General features: G+C 42.3%; 2 protein-coding genes across 2 annotated transcripts; both read left to right on the top strand.

The window, feature by feature from the left end:
• The first annotated feature begins 5125 nt into the window (after positions 1–5125).
• LOC123071840 (putative F-box/LRR-repeat protein 23) lies at positions 5126–8029 on the top strand. The gene is made up of 2 exons (XM_044495422.1): positions 5126–5633; positions 6967–8029. Exons 1-2 carry the CDS (start codon positions 5257–5259, stop codon positions 7625–7627), a joined length of 1038 nt encoding a protein of 345 aa, XP_044351357.1. The 5' UTR covers positions 5126–5256; the 3' UTR covers positions 7628–8029.
• A 3748-nt stretch (positions 8030–11777) lies between these two features.
• On the top strand, positions 11778–14407 carry LOC123071842 (NEP1-interacting protein-like 1). The gene is made up of 5 exons (XM_044495423.1): positions 11778–12060; positions 12487–12665; positions 12987–13070; positions 13742–13909; positions 14012–14407. The coding sequence occupies exons 1-5, from the start codon at positions 11898–11900 to the stop codon at positions 14153–14155; spliced, it is 738 nt and encodes a 245-aa protein (XP_044351358.1). The 5' UTR covers positions 11778–11897; the 3' UTR covers positions 14156–14407.
• The last annotated feature ends 2855 nt before the right edge of the window (positions 14408–17262 follow it).

Below are 17262 nucleotides of genomic sequence, written 5' to 3' on the forward strand. Positions count from 1 at the left end.
AAAAACTGTGCTAACTAAATGTTGGATATTTATATCCACACAGCAGACCACAAATTTCTACAATATGAGTGTATTAACCAGAACAAAATGTTGGAACAACCATACTGTAAACGACAAAAACTAAGTATAATCAGCTATATATCCACACAGTACGTCGACATGAGAAGAATAATAATGAGACATAAACTAGACATAATTTGTTGCATCTCACGACTCACTTAAATTTTGAGTTCCAAGCTCATTGAAATTGTGAGTTCATATCTCACATAAGCAACACACTGAGTAAAACTACTAGTAAGTTCACTTCTACTCCCTCCGTTCCTAAGTATTTGTCTTTTAAAGATTTCAAATGGACTACCACATACGGATGTATATAGACAAAGTATTTTTGTACCCCATCTGGACATTGCGGAACATAGAGATATTTGTCATTGCAGCTTACCTTCTAGCGACCATGCTTGGACTGTCCAGCAATATTTGTTCTCTAGTAGGTCTTTGTGGGGTGCTAGGTTCAGCTGGCCTAGCTTTTGTACTGTTCTTTATAGGCTTCGTCTTCCTGCAATTCAACAATTTTTTTGGCATGGTGTGATAATTTAAGCTTTGACTGAAAGAAAAACACTTGCCTTTTTTTGGTTCCATTGAGTGGACACTTGTAACTAGCTTGCCTATGACCCTTTTTGCCACATTTCTTGCAAGTCACTGGCCCTCTAATCATTTTCCCCCTTAGAATTGGTGGGAGCGGTGCTATCATCCTTGGGAGCATCATTGGCACCTTTTTTCTTCTGGCCACCTTCAAGACATCCTTTGATCCTCCATTTCCTTCGTCTTCCTTTATCTCTTTTCGCAAGTGGTGCCCCCAAAACAAATGGTAGCTCCACATGTGACCATTGTGATTTATCTGTCATTGTCTCAATCTCTCTCCCATAAGCAGCCTTGAATCTGTCCATAGAGTAGTACTCATGCACAAATTGTTCATGATTTACTGTCTTTTGTGATGTCACAAAGGCCAAGACATGTTGACATGGCTTACCAGTGTGCTGCCATTCAAGACAAGTACATGTCTACTGATTTAGCTTCACGACATGCCTTTCATAGTTCTTACTATTATCCCACACCTCTGCACTCCAATTAGCAGATTCCACTACTTTCAAGTGCCACAAACCTCTAGTATTTGCTCTTAGCTGAACCATAATTGCCAGTAGTATCCGTCCAGGTGGTAGCCTTTCTCCAAGCCTTCTCCTCTTCCTCCACAAAAGCATGATCATCTCTCTAATCTTATCAGCTAGTTCAGCAATAGGTAAATCTTTAATGTCTTGAATCCAGTTGTTAAAAACCTCTGCTAAATTATTAGTGATATATCACGCTTGATATCTGGATTGAAGACACACCTCATCCACTTCAGAGTGTGGTACTGACTCAACCATTTCCATATGTCATCTGATTGTTTAATGATTGTTGTTATATGTTCAGTGAACACATCTTCCCTGTAAGCCCTTGCTGCAGGATACATCCTTCCAAAGCCATGGAACCTTTTTGAAAAATTCTTCATAAAACATTTCCTTTGTTCAGCATTGGTAAATACATTCTTCACCGCATTCTCCAAGCCTTTGCAAGCATCTGTGCACAGTGCAAGAAGTGGAGGATCTCCTATTGCCATCTTAAGTTGATTCATAAACCACGTCCAATTGTCTTTTGTCTCAGATGCAATGAACCCAAAAGCAAGTGGATACATCCAATTGTGACCATCAACTGCCGTAGCTGATGCTAAATGGCAATTCTACCTTCCATTCAATGCAGTAGAATCTATACTCAGATGTGGTCTACGTCCTTCCAAAAAGCCATCAATGCATGGTTTAAGTGCACCAAAAAACGATGAAAATACACATTACCATCTATTTCCAGTACTTCAATCTCCACAACACTTCCAGGTGACCTCTTCAGTACCTCAGCCTTCCATTTATATAACATCTCAAAGCTCTCTTCCCATTTACCATAAACCTTTGCAAGAGCTTTTTCTTTCCCCCTCCAGACTGTGTCATATAGAATCGTGACTTTGTGTTGTTCTTGCAACTTTTTCTGTAATTCTTTAGCACCCATCTTAGGTGAATTCCTAAGGATACTCACAGCCTTGTCAGCTACCCAGTATTGCGATGGCGTTATGGTCTTCACCCTGCTGCCCAACAATCCTCCAAGGACAATCCTCACTTTACTTGTAGAACCCTCTAAATCTCTTTTTATCCGACTTCTCCGTGCCTATATCAAACTCCTCATTGATGGAAAATTGCCTCACTGCTAACCTAAATTCCTTCATTGATGGGTACATTGTGCCAAGGTCCATTTTTGGGTGGTCCTTATCATATGTAATCACTAGCTCATTTGGTATGGCATCACTAACGGGAATGGCAACACCATCATTATCACTGCCCTGCTCAACCATTCTACGACCCTTTGGTTCACTCTTATCTTTTTTCTCTTCTTCATCCTGCAAGCCCAAAATCTCACATAACTGATCCTACTCAGTAGTTCAATTCTACCTTCGTCATCATGTGTCTCCACAATCTGCAAGTTATCCCAATCGACTTCTAAAATAAGTGTTGCCTCTGGGTCATGCCTACTTGAAACAATTAAGAAAACATGAACACAAGTTTGGGTTAGCGGTCATAAACATGTCAAAAGTCACGATCAGATTTTTACAAAAGCATATATGTAGAGGAACATAAATTCCTCTAGATTGTTTACTATTTCCCTTCTTCATTGATGCATGGTGATTCAGAAATTCTACCATTTCAAAATTCTACTGCCTTTACAATTAGGATAACTTTTACCTCTCATTATGATTTCAGGAAGAAACGAGTCTTTCAAGGTTCAGCTCTGTTGAATTAGTGGTTGTGACGACTCTGCTCTTTCTACTTTAGCGAATACACATCACTTTCCTTTTTTTGCATTCTTACTATATCTAGTACTGCTCCCATCATTGTCAGACCAACTTATGTTATTAGAAATTATCAAAGATAAATAGTAAACTGTACATGTAAATTGGCAGCCCATCAATGCCAGATAACAATGACCTTTCCCACTCTTTCTTGATTTAGATATAGGCTATCAAGAATTAGATGTAAACAGTAGATGTTGGCTATCGTTTCACCTAGCAGGGAGCAGTTTAGGACTCACGATTGTAGTTTCCACAGATTCCATACTCACATGATGCAGTGCTTTGTTAATGAGCCGTGTAAGGAGAGATCAACCGCTATAGATTTTTGAACAAAGCAGGATAAGGCTCAATACGGTATCGTCCAGAATCCATGAACGCGGCGACGAGAACGGCGGCACACGGCGATGACGAGATCGGTGGCAAGGGACATTGAGAAGATCGACGGCACGCGACGTCTAAGCCATCTGCGGCACCCTGCGCCGAGGAGATCAATGATGCAACAGTGCAACACACTCGGTATTCTTGGCGGCTGGTGCGCTCTCGTATCAATTAGTATCAATTAGAACGTGGATAGTACGTACATGTATAGAATTAGGGGTAGTTTAGTCTTTTCTCGTGCTTACAAATGGAAAAGGAAAAAAGAAAATCACTAAAAGAAGGGAAGTGGTATGGTAATCAAGGAGCCAATGAGCAAAGTGGCAATTTTGCGAAGCCCATCTTGAAAGTGGCAATTTTGAGAAGTCACGTATTGAAAGTGGCAAATATCCAATTTTCTCGTTGCGGCCGGAGAGAAGGAAGAAGGGGAGAGGGCATGAACCGAGGGAAGAGCAGAGCTCACCGTGTCGGAGTTGGAGGCAGTCAAAACCCTAGCCGTGAGGAGGGGTCGCGCGCGAGCGCTTGCGGCCGGTTGGAAGGAAGCACCGTCAAGGGAACTCGCCGGAATGGCTCGGTGTTGGTGGCGGCGGCGAGGTGGGGGCTGGGATGCAGGAGGATGGGGGAAGGGGACGCGACCGCACGAGGAAGCAGCTAGGTTTTCAGTTGCTGCTGCTTCCTTTTTATAGGGTATGCGAAATGTCTAAAATGCCCTCGGCGGGGCACTGAAATTACTCGCGGTGGCACGCGTTTTCTATCACTATTCATTCCTACAGTGTCACTCTCAGATCCAATGGCCGAGGTCATCTGATTGCTTGATGATCAAACGGTTCAGAACCCATCAAGCAGACGAAATTACTAAACAGTATAACAGGGCGAGCTGGGAGCCTCCAGAAAGCTTTGGCGTTGCTAGCCGTACGATCGCCTGCCTGGATATCTCTTGGGCTGCTGCTCCACGGAACTATCTACTTCACCTGTGGTTGATTGGGCCTGGATTGTTTCTTGGGCCGGTGGACTAGCTTAAGCATACAAAAGTGTATATGAAACACAAACGTAAGTAGCTGTTTCCTAAATTTTGCTAAAAAAGTTGTTTCTCAAATAAAAAATTAGGTAGCTGCGTGTGAACGGGGCATTATCTTCTGCCTTTGATAGTAATGTTGAGGCTCACAATCTTGTAAAAGTCGTGTCTTCTTTATGGGCGGGCCATCTTGTCTGGCTAACATCTCCACCATCTATTATCTATATTCCCCAAAACATTTTGCAATAGACGGTGTTTTTAAAAAAAAAATGTTGCTCGTGTTGGCGTCGCAGCGCCACACAACATTGACGCCCCACTGCCTAACTCCCTCACTGCGTGTGGCAACAATGAGAAGGTCTACCAATATGGCAATCAAGCATCACTAATTCTTTTTTTAGGGGAAGTGACACTATTTTTTAAACAACGATAAGAGATTTGTCTCATCGATTAATTAAATAGAAAAGATTGCCCGGTTAATTTATCTTACCAATTGTGCTATTGACTATCATATATGTTCTCTAAACCTATGTTACTTATTCATGTTTTTGTTTCCAAGATATCTTTCATAGACACTATTCATTTAAAAGTTAGAGCAATCACTTGACTAATTATATTTCCCGAGACAATCACAATATTACATTTTTTACCATTGTCTAATATACGGGTTAGTTCATGCAAGTTTAATTTCTATATTTTATATTTAAAAAAATTACATGATATTTCATCATTCTATTATAAAATTGATGGGCATAACAACACGCGCCATCATGGTCAAGTTCTTGTTTTAGGATTGCCGAGTTTCTTCTCCACTCAGCACCGATTTTCTCGCCACTCCTCCCCAAACTGTCCATCGTTCTCCTCGAGAAAAAGAACTGTCCACCATTCCCGCGCCTTCCTCCCAAGAACCCTAACCCTCTCCCAGCCGCCCAGCGCGATGCCGTCTTCCTCCTCGTCACGCCGCCGTCGAGACGGGCGACGCGGCCGCCATCCGCCGACGGCGCCGGTGCCGGCGGAGGAGACGAGGAACTGGGCGGAGCTGCCGCTGGACGCGATCTCGGCCATCCTCCACAAGCTCGACCACGTCGACATCCTGATGGGGCCCAGCCAGGTGTGCCGCTCCTGGCGCGGCGCCGCCCGCGACGAGCCCGAGCTGTGGCGCCGCATCAACATGCTAGGCCACGCCGACCTCGAGCACGAGCTCAACTTCCCCGGGATGGCGCAGGCCGCCGTCCGCCGCAGCGCGGGGAGGTGCGAGGCGTTCTGGGGCGAGTACGCCTGCGACCACGACCTCCTCCTCTACCTCGCCGACCAGTGAGATTTTGGATCCCCCTCCCTCCCACAAACCCTCAAAACCCCAAATTTAGGGACTTTCGTTCGGTTCTTGGTTGGTGAAGATACAGCCGCACACGAGGGGGTGGTCACATGGGATGCAACTAGAAATTATGTCCTGATATGATGCTTATAGATCCTCTTTCGTATTACACTTTATCATGTTTTTTAGACTTCTTTAAACAGGGTTCCCCCAAATTTCTATTAGTGAAATCAGGGCATTACAATGTCAGCCGCCTCACACACTAACTACCACATAAACGAGCCCAGAGAACAGAGACAACAGAAGTTCGAAGCTAACCAATGTTTATAGACTTATAACATTAGTTATTTTCTTGAATTTGTATATATTTCTGTGAAGACAGTAACTTTTTTATATCTTAGTTTCGTAAAGACGAAGTGCGCTAGAAGAAACTTGCCACAATGCATTGCTCGGTACACCATACTCCTTCATTTTCTCTGCACCTTTTTAAAATTTGGTTTTACTTAATTGGCAAGGAAGAAGGGATGGGTGACTTACAAATAGAAGCATATGTGGATTTATGGGTAAACCACGGGAAGTTTCCAATAAACAGATGATTATCACATTGCCTCAAGTTTTACTCTGCTGAATTTTTCTTATCACAACATTTAGCCACCTTCAGATAATCGACGAGCTACTTGTCTTCACACGGTTAAATTATATGCCCTGCGACATGCACATTGACCTATTCCTCTGTGCCCACCCCATTCAAAATGAATGGTGAATTTCCTCCAACCCAAAAATGATGTCGTGTCATCAACCTATGCATTGGTCTGGTAGTGATGATCTCAGCCGAGTTCTTCACATTGGTTTCTTGATACAACGGGGAAGTACTCTTTGGTTTGGTTTGAAACAGGGTGCAGTTGGGAGTTATCTGTTTTGGGCTTCTGAGCATTTGCCAGTGAAACAGTCGAATTGGCAGTGATTTTAATTATGTTAATTGTTGAATAGAACGAACTAAACTGATTTCATATACCAGAGTGCATAATTTTTCCTAATTTGCAACCTACAATTGCAGGCATCCACAAGTCAGTATCCCTGAAATTTCTGTCAAATCTAACAGTTAATCATTTAGTGGATTCTCGCTACATGCCTACATTGCTTCTTAAATCTGTATCTATGTCCTATGATGCTATTGCTTTGCAATTATCTGAATTTTTGAAATGTTCTGTCCGTGCTATGCAAGCCTGTCAAAACATACTCTCTAGCTACCTGTTTGACATGGCATGCTTATGCCTTTCTATACACATGTCATATTTATTGGTTATTAAAATCCAAGTGCTATATTTGCAGGGCATCATCTCTCAAGAGTCTTCGCCTCATTTCTTGTTATAATTTTGAGGATGAAGGACTTCAAGAGGCAATAGTGAAGTTCCCATTGCTTGAGGAGCTTGAGCTTTCATTATGTGCAAATGTGGGTGAGAGTGGTGTGTTTGGGGTTGTTGGCAGGGCATGCCCACAACTGAAGCGCTTCAGACTGAGTAAGGACGTGTTCTATGATTTTGAAGCCAGTGGGTACGACAAAGACGATGAAGCCCTGGGGATTGCAACTATGCATGAGTTACGGTCTTTGCAGCTGTTTGGCAATTGCCTCACCAATAAAGGACTGACAGCTATCCTGGACAATTGCCGCCACCTGGAGTCCCTTGACATTCGTCATTGCTTCAACGTCAACATGGATGACGCCCTGCGCGCAAAGTGTGGCAGGATAAGCACAGTGAGGCTTCCCAATGACTCAACTGATGATTATGACTTCGAGGTGCAGGAGCCTGTCTGGGCGGATTCAGGGTCCTTTTTGGGTGATTATATGGGATCTGGTTCTGACTATGAGCTTGACTCGGAAGATTACGATGACTACTGCGATCCTTCCCGCTACCTTGATGGTGTGTACGAGGACGAGCTTAATGAAGAAGATAGGATGCTTCTCAGGGGCATGCACATGCTAATGAAGTGAACTCCATCGGGGATGTTGTGATCGAAGTGCCTGGATGTTTTCACCATTTTGCCAAAGTATCTGCACTACTGATCTGCGCTTCGGTTCTTCAGCTGGCGGCATGGATCTGCTTCTGCATCGACTTCTCCTGTAAGATCGTAGAGAGTGCTCCCTGCATTGTCCAACCGATCTTCAGAAACATGTGCTAAGAGTCATTTACCTTGCAGTTTAGTTCAAGTGGTTCTGAAATATGCTCTGTAGTAAGTACTGGCAGTACTGGTTTGCTTAGCTGTGAAACTTGCTTATCCTCTGCGTGGACTTAATGTGAACATTGTGGCTCCAGGAGCTCCTGGGCCTCCAGAATGGGAGGCCCAGTCATCCTGTGCCTTAGGCCCTGGCGCTGGACTGGAGATTGGAGCTTCACGGGACTGTTTGACATCTGTTCTGATTGCTAAAACCTCTACGACGAACTACTGCTGCACACCTTATTTTTAAGAATTTCTCAAAAACAAAAACCTTATTTATAAGAAGTGTACTAAGTGACACACCTACCATCACAACCAGAGCAGGACACAGAAGATTTTGGAGAAAAAACGTAAGTGTCAGAACATTGTTTAGTGCTTCTCCTATGTGTCAATTTTCATGGAGAAATGACATTCATTAATATGAAAAAATGCTCCAAAATGCTTAAAAACTACTCCCCCCATTCCATAATTATTGTTGTGGTTTTAGTTCAAATTTCTGTTGCAGAAAAGAAGAAAAGGATTGTATGAATGTTTTTACTGTTTTTTTTTAACTCTAGCAGAGTCGCTACATGCCTCATGCCTCCATAATAACCATCAAAATGGAGGATATGGGGTAAAAACCACTCTACCATATTCGCTATAATTTCATCGTCATATTTTTCGAGAGTGCAAGAAACCAATCTGGGTAGAATTGCTTTGTTTATTAATCATTTTTTTTTTTGCTTTGTTTTAATGAGTACGGCCCTTCCCGAAGAATCGAGCGCCTTTTCCACGCCTTGCCCAGCACCTCTACCAAAAAACACTCATCTTACATCTCTCTCTCACACTCACGCACACGAGCGCACACACTTACTGGACGGTAGAAAAAAGAGAAAAAAAGCATCGGGGCCAACGACATCAGCGGTGGGGCGGTAGCACCGCACCCTCTTCATCTTGTCCTCTTCCCCGGCCTCTAGTGGTAACATCTTCTTTTTCTTGCTCCTCCCTACTTCTCCTCCCCCGATGCCTATTCCCTTGCACCGTGGTGACGCATAATCGGCCACCGACGACCTAGGGGAGGAGGTCTTGTCGGCCGCGCGGCAGACTGCCAGGAGTTTCAATGGCTCGGCGACTACTTCCACGTGAAGCCCACCGTCGTTTCTGCTACAACGGTGAGGTTTGCGATTTCATGGGGCATTCCAACGATTCCATAACAATTTAGGATAGATTATGGAGAACCATGAATTATATGGTATCATGCACTCTCACTTTTGAGAAACTACAGTTGCTAATCATGTTGGATGCCCTGATCAAAACTAGGTGAAAACAAGATGGAGTTTCCCGAATGGATAGCATATTGCAAGTCATGAAATAATAAGTGATTGACTTAATTAATACACGCTTAAAAGTTGTGTTTTTCTTATCAATTTAGTTTTCATCGTGAAACGTCCAGTGGTTTCACATTTGATTTGTTGAAAAATTCTTGGTTCATGCCAAGTTTGATCAATATTGTCAGTATATAATCTAGTGGAGGTGAAGGCGATGGATTTTCATCATACACCACCGATTGCTTATAATCTTTCTTCATTTGAAAAATGTATGTTTGCCACAAAATTAGTGTTCTCTTTGTCCGGAGGGAGTGAGCGAACCAAACAACCCTTGTGCGCTCGCAAGCCTTTTTTCGTTCCTCTTTTGTTACTTCTTAATTCACTTTAACTTTTGAATAAATATTTAGTTATTTAGAAAATTTTGCTACGAAATTTTTAGAAGTGTTAGAGTATTTTTAAAAATACCCACGCATCTTGAAATGTTCATATTTTAAAAATATATATATTAATAAAATGTTCATGTGTTTTTTAAAATGTAATTTTAAAATTTCACATATTTTAGAAAATATCCATTCATTTTCACAATGGTTATACTTCTTACAAAAACACATTTTTTGAAAAGTCTTCATGCATTTGAGAAAAGCTTCAATCATTTTTTTTAAATGTTCACACTTTATTTGGAAAACACATTACTAAAAGTGCTAATGTATTTCTGAAAATATGTTCACACATTTTACAAAAATGCTATTCGAGGCTGTTTTTAGAAAACGTTCATGTTTTTAAAATCATTTAATTTCTAGCAATGGGAAAAAGGAGAAAAAAGGAAAAATGAATAAGAAGATGAAAAAAATAGAAGTGAAAAAAAGAAGAGAAATAGGAAATAGAAAAAACACAATGACAGTGCTACCCACATCGCACCATCAAAAACCGAAACTATCCATGAAGAATAATGCAAAATCAAACGCATCATCAACGCTTGGGCTACGATCTATGCCCCGAGCGACTCGGCCATCCGTGCGGTACGGGCCGTTATAAGCAGCAAATAACATTTGCTCCCATACCAAATACAACCACAACTCCTAAAAAAACAAATACAACCGCAAATCAGTGTGCGGCTCGTGTTGACCATCCCAGAAAAAGAAAAGAAAAAATAGGACAAAGATACACAAGCCTTAACGTACGTCGACCCGACAACCCCATTAAAAAAAAACTATGTCTACCCGATCGTTAAATCACCTTCGGACTAGGTAATTATAGCCGTGCGTGGCAGAGCACTCCATCCGTTCCTTCTTACACAAGATTTGTGTTGAGTCAGATTTTACAAATTTTGACCAAATTTGTATAATAAAATATCAACATCTACGATACCAAATATACACAATATGAAACTAGATTCCATAGTGAATCTAGAGATATTCCTTTGGCCTTGTAAATGTTAACGCTTTTTTCTATAATTTTGGTCAAATAGGGATGCTTTGACTTCAGACAAAAGTTATATGCAGAGTAAAAAGAAACGAAGGAAGTATTTTTTTCAAAGGTAAAAGTTCTCTGAACATTTTTTGTCATCCGACCCTGAGTACACATTGCTATTACTCAGCTTTCTTTTAGTTTAAGCAACAAAAACAATCAAATAAGCATAGTTAAACTAACGATGGGTACTTGCATGCATGCGAGGCCTCTACCGCATATTAACTAGTAAGTTGTACTCCCTATGTGAAATAATATAATATTATAATACCTTTTAGAACACTGAAGTACTAGCAATCTAAAGAACCTTTATACTCCCTCCGTTCCTAAATAGTTGTCTTTCTAGAGATTTCTACAAGTGACTACATACGGAGCAAAATGAGCGAATCTACACTTTAAAATATGTCTATATACATCCGTATGTAGCAATCCATTTGGAATCTCTAAAAAGACAAGTATTTAGGAACGGAGGAGTATTAATTTACAGAGGAAGTACGTGCTTAGCACGTGAACCGTGTGAGAGGGAGAAATTACCTATACAAAGATATCTAGACTTTACAATTGGTACGTGCGGATGCAGTGAACGTGATAAATACATTCTCCATTAGAAATAGTGTACCAAGTACTACATTATAAATCGTAGAAACTTCCAGACCGTACGGCACGGCAGATTCCGATGAAACAAAGAGGAGACCGAACGGTCAGCGACGCTCGGGTTTACCACCTATCGATCTGAATTCATCAATCGATTTATATCTAAAAGTTATTTGCGCACTGCACAAGGGTGTAGATAGATGCAGATATATTGAGTCAAGCTTTGAGCCGAAGAAGAACCAGGCGGGGAGCGTGCCGCGGCCCTAACCCTCTACCACTGACATGTGGGCCATGTTTCCCGCAGGCCCACATGTCAGTGGTAGAACGGCAGGCTGCCGAACGGTAGAGGATCCTCGCGCGACCAGACCACGACCGAACCGACCCAAAACACCATTCATCACACGCACGCTTCCAAGGAAGCAACGGCGGTTTCGCCCCCTCGCTACCCATTAATTGCGCTCCCATCCCTCCCTTCCCCTGCTCCTCCCCATCTCTCTCTCTCTTCCTCTGCTCCGTCTCGCCCCAAGACTCTCCCCCACCTCCCCCCTCCGTGTCCCTCAAGATTCTCCCTCCCCTCCCTCCCTCCCACCCGCGCCCACGACCCTAGCCATTCCACGCCTGCCGCAGGGGTGGCATGCTCGCCACGTTCCTCGGGACTCGCCGGCCGGCCTTGAATTGATGGATCGTCGGGCGCCTCCCCCTCCTTCCTCGCTCTCCGGCGCCTCGAGCCCCCGCTGCCGCTTCGATGCGGCGTGGAGGGCGCTCGGGACGCGCGGCGCCGCGGCCGCGGCGGCCCTCGGGCAGGCGCTCGGCGCGCTGCTCGCCTTCGTCTTCGCCGTCGGTGCGTGCCCTGTTTTGCTTCCTTGCTCTTATCGCCCAGTGTTTCGCTACTCATTAGCATTGGCGTCTGATGACGAATTGAGTATTGGGTGGGACGGCACCCTCGCTGGTGCAATTTTTGGGGTTCTGTGCCATTTTCTTTGGAATTTTGGACAAGCTTATAGGCAGCAATTCAATCTTGCAGGCAGGAATCTTGGATCACCAGACATGCTAATCTTATCTTTAAACCTTCCACTTCTCAATTCTATACGGGTTTAGGTCGATCACCGGGGCGTCCTCTGTTTTCGTTCTCTGTTTAATTCGCTGTTGTATTGCATATCTGCATTGGAATTGTTCCATTGAGTAGCTCATGTGGAGTGTAAATAAATGGCTGGTACAATTAACAATTTTATCTCAAAGTTCTCCTCCTTGTAATTTTGTCCTTCAGTGGGTTCACTGGTCGGGATCTTCATCGGCGCCTTCATGGGGATGTCCACCGAGAGCGGCATGCTCCGGGGCGCCGGCGTGGGAGCGGTCTCCGGCGCGGTCTTTTCCATTGAGGCCGTTGAATCCTGCATCGAGATTTGGAGATCTAGCGAATCCGGAAAGTATAGCTTTCTCTTTGTGGTGAGTATGGAAGAATCATCCGGTGACCTCTTTTCTTTATGTACCATCATCAAGAAAGGTGGAGGATCATTTTCATGTACCTACCCAAGCACATACCTCACTACGATGTCGACCGGTGGGAATTATGAAATTTGCTAACTTAGGAAACCATGGAAACATTTGCTACAAGTAAATGTTTTCTCAATAGGAAATAATATCGCATTTCATTAGTTGTTGCACTACGTTATGGACATTTTTGTGTGAGAACAGGCGAAGCAGCAATTCATAAGCAGAATTAGGTTTTACTTGTTCTGATGTTCTGTTTGTGTTTCGGTCTTTCAGCTAGACATCATCTCTAGCCTCTTCAGTGGACGAATTGTTTGGGAGAAGGTCAGTCCAGCACTCCAGCGTGCAGTGCAAAGTCAGGTATATAGCTCTTCATATAAGCTGGTTGTAAATCCATAATGATTGGTAGTGTGATATCGGTGCTCTCTAATGCCTAAAATGGTAGGATACCTAGTAACCGTGGCAGATTATAGGAGGAACAAATCTTATATTCATCTAATATAAGTAAAAGAGTGAAACACTTTCAAACCTACAATTTATGATGTAGCAGATTCTTAGCATTAAAATGGTTAGGTACATGGAAAATAACATTCTCCCACTCTCCTGCAAAGGAAGTTTCTAGTTATAGGAATATCTAGAACTAGATTGTGGGGCTAGAGAGACCAAAGCATTAAATGTCTTGTTTTGGCGTCTAAAGTGTGAAATTCTTCAGATATGTATGCGTGCTATTATCTTAATAAAACAAATAAACAATCGTGCTATTTAGCAAACTATACTATATAGCAGCATAGATGGTAAATACTCAAGATAAGTAATCTATGGTATTAAATTGAGAGAAAAAAACCGTTATCCAAGATTAAACTTGTGAGTGATGATTTCACACCATCTGTTATTTAGGACCATAGAATGTTTCCTTCAGTTTACATACTCTTATCTGATTTTATAGGAGCAATGACTTCTAGGCACGACGACTATAATGGCAGTTGCTTGTGCACCATGCTAAGTCTGATTCAGTGTTTTATCTAATGCAGATGAGTTTAATGAGTACACCTTTCATTGACAACAATGACCTTTTTGAAACCGGCTGCACGGGTGGTATGTCAAGAGCTCTGATCAACAAGATCCCAGCAATCAGGTTCAGCGCTGCAACCAATTCTGCTCAGGAAACTGACAAGACCTGCTGTTCAGTATGTCTTCAGGTTAGTTAGTGTGTTCTTGACTGCATTATTCCCAGACTCCCACTAAACATAAGCCAGGAAAAATAGTTGCTCGTGCTGATGACATGCTAAACTACTGACCAGGATTTCGGATCGCGGCAATTTGTGAGAGCCTTGCCCCAGTGCCAGCACATTTTCCACGTGCGATGCATCGACGACTGGCTTCCGAGGAACTCCACCTGCCCACTGTGCAGGGGTGGTGTTCATATAGACCACCTGTGTTTATAATCGCAGAATACCGGTGCTCGTGTTCCATAATCGTAAAATAGTCTTGTATACATAGAGGTTTTCTTTCTTTCTTTTGCCAGTCTGTGGAGTGGGGCAACGTTTCCGGCTGCACGATTTTCTTGTCATAGCAATAACGTGATATGTGCATTATCTAAATGGAAATGACTAACAAGCTACAGAATTATGGACCATGTTTTTTCTCTGCTGATAGCTACTGATACTGACTTTGTAAAGGTGAATTCGCTTGCAATCTTTTCAAGTGCTGCAAGTAGTGAGTCTTATACAGTGCAACTGAAGGTTGGTGTTAATTGTACTGTGCCGCCATTGTTTGGTCAGACAGCAAGTGTTTCAAATCAACAGCTGCCTGCTTGCGTCGTTAGAAACGGATCTGCCTATGTTCCTTTCTTTGTTTGAACGAATAAGTTCTAAATATCTCAACTTACCCAAATTCTCTACAGCTAAAATGGTGCTAGTTGAAATAATGTGTTTGGGTAAATGTTTTGTTGTGCAATCTAGTATTAAAATGGGTCGGACAATGTTTTTTTAATCACATTACAGACACAAGTGTTCATATGTACGCGCATACACTCACCCTTATGAACGCACACACGCACACCTTACCCCTATGAGCATCTTCGATAGGCTGAGCCGGCATATCATATGAGATTTTATGAAGTCAGCGTAGACGCTTCGTAGTCGACGGGGATGTCTCCTTCCATTGAAAACACATCGCTTGAAGAATAAATGCGAGCATCGGGATTTAAATCTTAATGGGCTGGGGATACTACTGCCCACCTAACCATCCAACCACACGGATTGGTTGCTGAACCAGACCATGTTGGTCAATGAACAAGGAGCTACTTAGTATTGGACCATTGGCCGTCTCCATACCCCTGAACAGAACAGAGAGGGGACAGCACGGACCAGGTCCGGGCCGGAGCGGTCGGGCTCATTCAAATGGGAAGAACTTCTTCATGACGTGTCTGAGGAAAAAAAAACTGAGGCTGCTAGTTGCAATACATTTTTTGAGACAATACATGGAGGGAGCGGCGGCGTTTTCCTTTCATGGGAGCAAACGAAACCTCTCCATCATGCTGTTTATAGGGAGAGAAGTGACGTCCCTTCTCGCAGAAGATGCAACGCAACAGCGAAATTGATTGATGTTGCAAGATAGCTACATCCATCAAGGTTTTAATAACCATGTTTTATGGCTATTGATGGTAAGGTGACCAGTCGACATTGTCGTTACTTCGTGTGCAAGCGTTTAACCATAAATTCTCTTATTCCATTCTCAATAGGACCCGGCTAGAATGTCTCACATACATAATTGCACACAGTACCTTACTCATATGAGTCCCTTGTAAAGACTGAGCCGGCACATTATCTTGATCTTGACGGAGTCACCATAGACCTCTTCGTAATCGACGGAAACATACATAATTGTATTCCTAGTGTAAAAAAATAAATGCATAATTGTATTCTCAGTTCGTGATAATTGCATCTATAGTCCTCGTACTCGCAGGCGACGTCCAACTCAGTCCTGGAACTTGCGTATTGCTTCAATACGGTCCCGGTACATGAAAATACGTGCTCAATACGGTCCCTGAAATTGAAACACCAGTCCCGGCTCTACACGTCACATACGTATCTCGTATTTCCATAGCGGAGGCCATGTTCGTATGCGGCCCATATGTTAGCGGGCCGGATTTTTTTTGAAAAAAAACCACGCAGGGGCGATTCGAACCCACAAGCTCTAGCCAACCACTGCTCGAGCTGACCACCAGGCCAAGTGCGGGATCTCTTTTAACATTGGGATGCACTACATATTATAAGCACATCAATGTCACTTTACAAATATACATGAATTTTAAAATATTCATGAGTTTTTTAGAAAATAAAAATGTTCATCAGTTCATAAAATGTTCATGATTAAAAAGTAAAACATTGTGTCTACAAAAAATGTCCGTGAATTTTTAAAAATATTCAAAACAATATTTCAAAAATGTATTGATGAATTCAAAAAAGTTCGTCACAAAAAAATGTTTCTGAATTTCATTGTTTTCATGTATTTCAAAAAATATTTGCCTATGCAAAAAAAAACTTGTTGACTAGTTCCAAAAAATATGTACACAGTTTCGAAAAATATTCACTAAATTGGAAAAGTTCGTGAATTTAGAAAATGTCCGCAACTTCAAAAATATGGTGAACATTTTGGGAGTGCATCTCCTCAGATAGTGAGTGCAACTTTAGAAAATTTCAAAAAATAATGTTTGCAACTTAGAAAATTTACGCAACTTGTACAAAAGACTAAATATATAGGGAGTGCATCTCCTCACATCTCGCGCGCGCACACGCACACGCACAGATGCACGCACGCACACACGCTCACGCGCGCACACACACACACGCACGCACACGCACAGATGCACGCACGCACACACGCACACACACACACACACATGCACACACGCACGCACACACACGCGCGCGCGCACACACACACGCACGCAGACACACGCGCGCGCGCGCACGCACACACACACACATGCGCGCGCGCACACACACACCCACACACATACTTGGTATTCATGAATTGATTTTTTTTATGTTCCTCGATTCAAAAAATGCTCATGATTCACAAGTAAAAGTTTGTGTATACAAAAAATGTCTTCGAATTTATCAAAATATTCAAGAAAATGCTTCGGGTTTAGAAAAATATATTTCCTAAATTTTGATAAAATGTTCACCGATTCAAAAAATATTGATGAATTCAGAAAATGTTCATCACAAACAAAATGTTTATGAATTTCAAAACTTATTGAAAAATTAAACAAAAATGTTTGCTTATGCAAAAAAAACCTTGTTGACGAGCTCCAAAAAACATATACGCCATTTCAAAAAGTATTGACGATTTTGTAAAAATTTCATGAATGAAAAATGTCGCAACTTAAAAAATATGGTGAACATTTTTTCAATTCTAAAAACAAGGTTTAAATTCACAAAATGTTCAGCCCAATTTTTTAAAATGTTGACCAATTTGAAAAAAAATCATGAACTAAAAAATATTCGCAATTTCAAAATCTCTGTATGCAGTGGGCTCAGTGGGG

Source organism: Triticum aestivum, chromosome 3B (assembly GCF_018294505.1).
Source record: "Triticum aestivum cultivar Chinese Spring chromosome 3B, IWGSC CS RefSeq v2.1, whole genome shotgun sequence".
Lineage (NCBI taxonomy): Eukaryota > Viridiplantae > Streptophyta > Magnoliopsida > Poales > Poaceae > Triticum > Triticum aestivum.

Bases quoted from the DNA above. Each gene is read 5' to 3' on its own strand.
- LOC123071842 (XM_044495423.1), top strand. From the start codon at position 11,898: ATGGATCGTCGGGCGCCTCCCCCTCCTTCCTCGCTCTCCGGCGCCTCG. The intron at 12,061-12,486 runs GTGCGTGCCCTG...TTTGTCCTTCAG, and splicing joins CGCCTTCGTCTTCGCCGTCG to TGGGTTCACTGGTCGGGATC. The intron at 12,666-12,986 runs GTGAGTATGGAA...TCGGTCTTTCAG, and splicing joins AGTATAGCTTTCTCTTTGTG to CTAGACATCATCTCTAGCCT.
- LOC123071840 (XM_044495422.1), top strand. From the start codon at position 5,257: ATGCCGTCTTCCTCCTCGTCACGCCGCCGTCGAGACGGGCGACGCGGC. The intron at 5,634-6,966 runs GTGAGATTTTGG...CTATATTTGCAG, and splicing joins CTCCTCTACCTCGCCGACCA to GGCATCATCTCTCAAGAGTC.